General features: G+C 49.7%; 1 protein-coding gene across 1 annotated transcript; it reads right to left on the reverse strand.

Moving 5' to 3' along the window:
• Window positions 1-487: 487 nt before the first annotated feature.
• On the reverse strand, window positions 488-5,711 carry PEX11B (peroxisomal biogenesis factor 11 beta). The gene is made up of 4 exons (XM_082275767.1): window positions 5,580-5,711; window positions 4,144-4,259; window positions 3,105-3,306; window positions 488-1,042 (listed from the first exon to the last, which is right to left on the reverse strand). Exons 1-4 carry the CDS (start codon window positions 5,633-5,635, stop codon window positions 676-678), a joined length of 741 nt encoding a protein of 246 aa, XP_082131893.1. The 5' UTR covers window positions 5,636-5,711; the 3' UTR covers window positions 488-675.
• Between the last annotated feature and the right edge of the window lie 1,099 nt (window positions 5,712-6,810).

Consider the following 6,810-nt stretch of genomic DNA (forward strand, 5'->3'; position numbering starts at 1 on the left):
GCTGAAACAACCCCTTGCAGTTGCCTTCAGAAGCCTCTGCGACAGGGTGACAACCATCACTTGGCTGTTGCAGTTGGGGATTCTGGGGTGGAGATCTCAGCACTGGAGCATCTGGGAGAAGAATGAAGGCTGCACATCAACCAAGAAATCACTGATACAAGTTCTTGCAAGAGCTTATAGGGTTCAAAAGACGCCAGTGGAGAGTCTCAGAGTGCCAATGGAGAATTTTAGAATGCCAGTGAAGGGGGGGGTCTCAAGACTTGAGCCAAGCTCTTGAAAGAACTTATGGGAACAAGGGACATCGGTGAGGTCTCAAGGTTTTAACCAAGTTCTCAGAAGAATGTTTGGGGTCACGGGAGTCACGTGGAAGGGTCTCAGGGCTTCAGCTTCAACCAAGTTCTTGGGAACAAGGGACACTAGTGGGGTCTTAAGGTTTCAGCCGAGTTCTTAAAATGTTTGGGGTCACAGGATGTCAGTGGAAGGGTCTCAAAGCCTCAGTCTAGTTCTTAACAGAACGTTTGGGGTCTCAGAATGCTAGTGGGGGTCTCAAGGCTTCAGTTCCAGCAAAGTTCTTGGAAGAACTTATGGGAACTAAGGACACTGATGAGGTCTCAAGGTTTCAAACCAAGTTCTCAGAAGAACAACATTTGGGGTCACAGGATGCCAGTGGGGGTCTCAAGGCTTTAGCTTCAGCCAAGGGTGGACGATGCTCAGGATGGACAATATGGAGGAGGTCAGGCCGCACAGCCCTACAAAGCCCGGGTTGGTCTTGTAAAGGCCCAGCTTGTCCAGAGGGATAAAAAGGTCACAGGTGTTCTTGGCCAGGTCAAGCAGAAGAGGAGGGTTGCTGCGGAGGACATGTATGAGAAGTTGGAGTCGGAGTACCACCATCTGGCGGTGGGAGGGGCTCCCATCAGAGTCCAATCCGTTCTCAGTAGCCCGCTTGGAGGAGGAACGCTTGCCTCCAGTTTCAGCCTCCATCAAGAGTTTGAGCTCGTAGAGGTCTCGGCTGAGGTTCATGATGAGCGAAAACAAGTAATACCTGCAGAGGGGACACGAAAGATTGTGTGACGGCAGAGGACATACACCATACATCTGAATGTATCTGGTCACCTGACCTTCACACCTCCCACCTCCCACCATAACCATTAACATGAAGTTGCCCCTCTCTTACATTGGTGGTCAGTGAGGAGCCCCAGTAACATCTCCTCTTACATTGGTGGTCAGTGAGGGGCCCCAGTAACATCCCCTCTTACATTGGTGGTCAGTGGGGAGCCCCCAGTAACATCCCCTCTTACATTGGTGGTCAGTGAGGAGCCCCAGTAACATCTCTTACATTGGTGGTCAGTGAGGAGCCCCAGTAACATCTCCTCTTACATTGGTGGTCAGTGAGGAGCCCCAGTAACATCTCCTCTTACATTGGTGGTCAGTGGGGAGCCCCAGTAACATCTCCTCTTACATTGGTGGTCAGTGGGGACCCCCAGTAACATCTCCTCTTACATTGGTGGTCAGTGGGGAGCCCCAGTAACATCTCCTCTTACATTGGTGGTCGGTGAGGAGCCCCAATAACATCCCCTCTTACATTGGAGGTCAGTGGGGAGCTCCAGTAACATCTCCTCTTACATTGGTGGTCAGTGAGGGGCCCCAGTAACCTCTCCTCTTACATTGGTGGTCAGTGAGGAGCCCCAGTAACATCTCCTCTTACATTGGTGGTCAGTGAGGAGTCCCAGTAACATCTCCTCTTACATTGGTGGTCAGTGAGGAGTCCCAGTAACATCTCCTCTTACATTGGTGGTCAGTGGGGAGCCCCAGTAACATCTCCTCTTACATTGGTGGTCAGTGGGGAGCCCCAGTAACATCTCCTCTTACATTGGTGGTCAGTGAGGAGCCCCAGTAACATCTCCTCTTACATTGGTGGTCAGTGAGGAGCCCCAGTAACATCTCCTCTTACATTGGTGGTCAGTGAGGAGCCCCAGTAACATCTCCTCTTAGATTGGTGGTCAGTGGGGAGCCCCAGTAACATCTCCTCTTACATTGGTGGTCAGTGGGGATCCCCAGTAACATCTCCTCTTAGATTGGTGGTCGGTGGGGAGCCCCAGTAACATCTCCTCTTACATTGGTGGTCAGTGGGGAGCCCCAGTAACATCTCCTCTTACATTGGTGGTCAGTGGGGATCCCCAGTAACATCTCCTCTTACATTGGTGGTCAGTGAGGAGCCCCAGTAACATCTCCTCTTACATTGGTGGTCAGTGAGGAACCCCAGTAACATCTCCTCTTACATTGGTGGTCAGTGAGGAACCCCAGTAACATCTCCTCTTACATTGGTGGTCAGTGAGGAACCCCAGTAACATCTCCTCTTACATTGGTGGTCAGTAAGGAGCCCCAGTAACATCTCCTCTTACATTGGTGGTCAGTGAGGAGCCCCAGTAACATCTCCTCTTACATTGGTGGTCAGTGAGGAGCCCCAGTAACATCTCCTCTTAGATTGGTGGTCAGTGGGGATCCCCAGTAACATCTCCTCTTACATTGGTGGTCAGTGGGGAGCCCCAGTAACATCTCCTCTTACATTGGTGGTCAGTGAGGAGCCCCAGTAACATCTCCTCTTACATTGGTGGTCAGTGAGGAGCCCCAGTAACATCTCCTCTTACCTTGGTGGTCAGTGGGGAGCCCCAGTAACATCTCCTCTTACATTGGTGGTCAGTGGGGAGCCCCAGTAACATCTCTTACATTGGTGGTCAGTGAGGAACCCCAGTAACATCTCCTCTTACATTGGTGGTCAGTGAGGAACCCCAGTAACATCTCCTCTTACATTGGTGGTCAGTGAGGAACCCCAGTAACATCCCCTCTTACATTGGTGGTCATTGGGGAGCCCCAGTAACATCTCCTCTTACATTGGTGGTCAGTGAGGAACCCCAGTAACATCTCCTCTTACATTGGTGGTCAGTGAGGAACCCCAGTAACATCCCCTCTTACATTGGTGGTCAGTGGGGAGCCCCAGTAACATCTCCTCTTACATTGGTGGTCATTGGGGAGCCCCAGACAGGAAGTCACATGACCCAATCAGTGTGAATGTTTGGAAGGAGGTGGGGGAAGTGAGGGCTCACCTGAAGGACCGCTGACCCCACTTCTCCTGGTCCATATCCCGTGACAGCCCCGTCTTCCCCAGCCACAGGATGTTGTCGCAGGCGAAGTACATGGCGCGGTTCAGGTGGCTCACTGTGATGCAGAATCGCAAGACGACGTCCGATAGGTGTATGGCCCGCTTGGCCGACTCCAAGGCGTCCACGGAGTTCCCCAACCGAAACACTGGGGGGACAAAGAGAACGAATATTACCCCCAACTTGTATATAATTAAAGATGAAGTTTAATCTGCTTATCGTTTGCCTTCCCTGGTTCCCCTCCCCCCCTCATCAACATAACGACATTACAAAACCTTTCACTTTCATTATATATATTTAACCACTTCTGGACCGGAAAGCAAAAGCAGGTACCTGTTTCCCCCTCCCCCCTGAAAGGTGCCATTACAAACAAAAAAAAATTTAAATTTTACTTTTGCCATTAGCAAAACAAAAATGTAATTTTACTGCCATTAAAACAAAAAAATAAAAATGTAATTTTACTGCCATTAAAAAACAATATATATATATATATATATAGTTTGTTTACTTTTGGCATTAAAAAAAAAAAAAATGTACTTTTACTTTTGCCATTATAAACAAACAAAAAAAAAAAATGGGTCCTTTAAGGCCGTTGGGCGGAAGTGACATATGACATCGCTCCAGTCCTCCAGGGGCATAGAGTAGAGTGGGGGCCAACTTGACCTCCCTCAACTTCCTGCCCATCCGTGCATCCGATTTGGATAGTTTTTGCCGCTACCAAGTGCTCCGGTAAGCGGCGGGGGGGAAGGGGGGGGGGCATCTCTCCCGCCGCCCATTAAAGTGATCCTGCGGCGAATTTGCCGCCGGGACCGCGTTTATCAGATTCCGAATCGCCTGCCATGTAAAATAATACCAGGGTTATGGTATCTAGCTGCTGCCATAACCCCGTAGTACCATGGGGGCGGTCCGGAAGTGGTTAAATCCTGTGATGTCATCACTGGGTCTCTGTGCTTCTCTATGCAATGCAGTTCCTCGGGTCACTTACGTTTCCGGCTGAGGCTAAAGTGCGCCTCCAGCTGTTTGATGACGGCGACGAGCTCTGCGCTGACTCCATTCTTCTGCAGCGTGTACCCGAGCAACGTGCAGGCGTACTGTGCGGCTCTAGGAGAAAGTGAAGACAATGTGAGCGATGGCGGCATCACAGCGGCTTTCCCCTCCCCCACCCTAAATAAAGAGCCCCCAGACCGGTCACAAAGAGTCGGACCATGTCCCGGCACTGATATCATACCAGAAGGGTCCTCATACTTAACATGGTGACATGTCCCCTCCCCCAAGGAGCAGGAGGCGGGACATTGCCCAAGGGGAGGATCTCTAACAAAGACTTTTAAAGGCACACTCCACCTTTTACAAAAATGCAAAAGGTGAATTATTAAACGCTTGCATTGAATTCTGTGCAATCAGTGCACAGACCCCCCCCCCCCCCCCGTACGGGACCCCTTCTGTTATGGGGCTGGAGGAAAAAACAACAGACCACGGACGTCACCTCCCTACCGCCGGTGCCGACTGGGATTCCCTCTGCTCTGGGGGATGGTGGGACTTGTAGTCTTCATATTTTCAGATCTCTGTAAATGGGGGGGGGGGGGGGAAATGCAGCGTTGTGGGCGGAGCAACGCACAATCAAAAAATTAACAGGGGGTTCAGATAAGGTGGGGGGGGGGGGGGGGGTGCAGCTTAATGCACCCAAAATATGCAGATTCAATGGTCCTTAGGTCCTTTTAATTATGCAGAATGCAGGGAATCTGCTAGAAGAGTTGCAGCAAGGCATGCTGGGACCTGTAGTCCACCACCCCAAGGCATGCTGGGACCTGTAGTTCACCCCCCCCCCCAAGGCACTCTGGGACATGTAGTCCACCCCCCCCAAGGCATTCTGGGACATGTAGTTCACCACCCCCCAAGGCATTCTGGGACATGTAGTTCACCACCCCCCAAGGCATTCTGGGACATGTAGTTCACCACCCCCCAAGGCATTCTGGGACATGTAGTTCACCCCCCCCCCCAAGGCATTCTGGGACATGTAGTTCACCACCCCCCCCAAGGCATTCTGGGACATGTAGTTCACCACCCCCCCCCCCCCCAAGGCATTCTGGGACATGTAGTTCACCACCCCCCAAGGCATTCTGGGACATGTAGTTCACCACCCCCAAGGCATTCTGGGACATGTAGTTCACCACCCCCCCAAGGCATTCTGGGACATGTAGTTCACCCCCCCCCCCAAGGCATTCTGGGACATGTAGTTCACCACCCCCCCCCCCCCCCCCCCAAGGCATTCTGGGACATGTAGGGAATCTTCCCCCCTCCAGGTTTGCTATCACTTATAGTCCCCCCCCCCCCCCCTCCCCCTCTAGGGCTCTCAGGGGCATGCTGGGCCTTGTGGTCCCCCCTCCCAGGCTGCTGTCAGTGCCCTGGACGCAGAGGAGTCACCTGATGAGCCGCTCCTTGGCCTGGCTCTGGCTGCTGAACCTCACCCAGGCGTCCATGTGTCTCCTACTCCCTGCTCAGGGTGTAAAGATCACTCAATGCCGCACTTCCGGGTGTAGCACCGGTCACTTCCGGGTGTAGCACGTCTCACTTCCGGGTGGATAATGGTCACGTCCTGGTGTAGTAATGGGGCGTGGCCGGGGACAAACCTCTCCCCCCACATCGCACAGCTCAGCCAGCCAGTAGCATCATGTTACCGAACAGAACACGCCTCTTTCTGGAGCTGCCACACCTCCCTCCTAGTCCCGCCCCTTGTGCCTTGACTGACAGCTCACTATCAAATGAAACGTTTTATCACATTAATAATTATTTTTTACGCATTGTATCATATGTATTAAATTGTATCACGTTCACTGTTATAATATTTATCACATTTATTACATTTCATTATATTATTTTACTAAATGTATTATATTATTATTTTTCTATTTTATCACATATATTACATTATTATTTATTACATTTATCACAATATTATTTATTTCTACTTATTGTATCACATTCATTACATTATTATAGTATTTATATTACATTTATGACAATTTTATTATTTATTGTATTACATTTAATACATTATTATAGTATTTATTATATCACACTTATTACATTTTTTAAATTATCTATATTTCATTTATTATATTATTTTACTACATTTATTAGATTATTATATTATCTATTGTATCACATATATTACATTTATCACAATTTTTATTTATTTCTACATTTTCAGATCTCTCCAGAGATGTCCAATGGGGTTCAAGTCTGGGCCACTCAAGGACATTCACAGAGTTGTCCCGTAGTCACTCCTTTGTTATCTTGGCTGTGTGCTTAGGGTCGTTGTCCTGTTGGAAGATGAACCTTCGCCCCAATCTGAGATCCAGAGCGCTCTGGAGAAGGTTTTCATCAAGGATGTCTCTGTACATTGCTGCATTCATCTTTCCCTCCATCCTGACTAGTCTCCCAGTTCCTGCCTCTGAAAAACATCCCAACAGCATGACGCTGCCACCACCATGCTTCACTGTAGGGATGGTATTGGCCAGGTGATGGGCGGTGCCTGGTTTCCTCCAGACATGACGCTTGCCATTCAGGCCAAAGAGTTCAATCTTTGTTTCATCAGAGCAGAGAATTTTGTTTCTCATGGTCTGAGAGTCCTTCAGGTGACTTTTGGGAGACT

This window comes from Pelophylax lessonae, assembly GCF_965119305.1.
Source record: "Pelophylax lessonae genome assembly, chromosome: 13".
Lineage (NCBI taxonomy): Eukaryota > Metazoa > Chordata > Amphibia > Anura > Ranidae > Pelophylax > Pelophylax lessonae.

Bases quoted from the DNA above. Each gene is read 5' to 3' on its own strand.
- PEX11B (XM_082275767.1), bottom strand. From the start codon at position 5,635: ATGGACGCCTGGGTGAGGTTCAGCAGCCAGAGCCAGGCCAAGGAGCGG. The intron at 4,260-5,579 runs GTGACTCCTCTG...ACTTTCTCCTAG, and splicing joins GCCAAGGAGCGGCTCATCAG to AGCCGCACAGTACGCCTGCA. The intron at 1,043-3,104 runs GTGAGCCCTCAC...TCCCCTCTGCAG, and splicing joins TGGGGTCAGCGGTCCTTCAG to GTATTACTTGTTTTCGCTCA.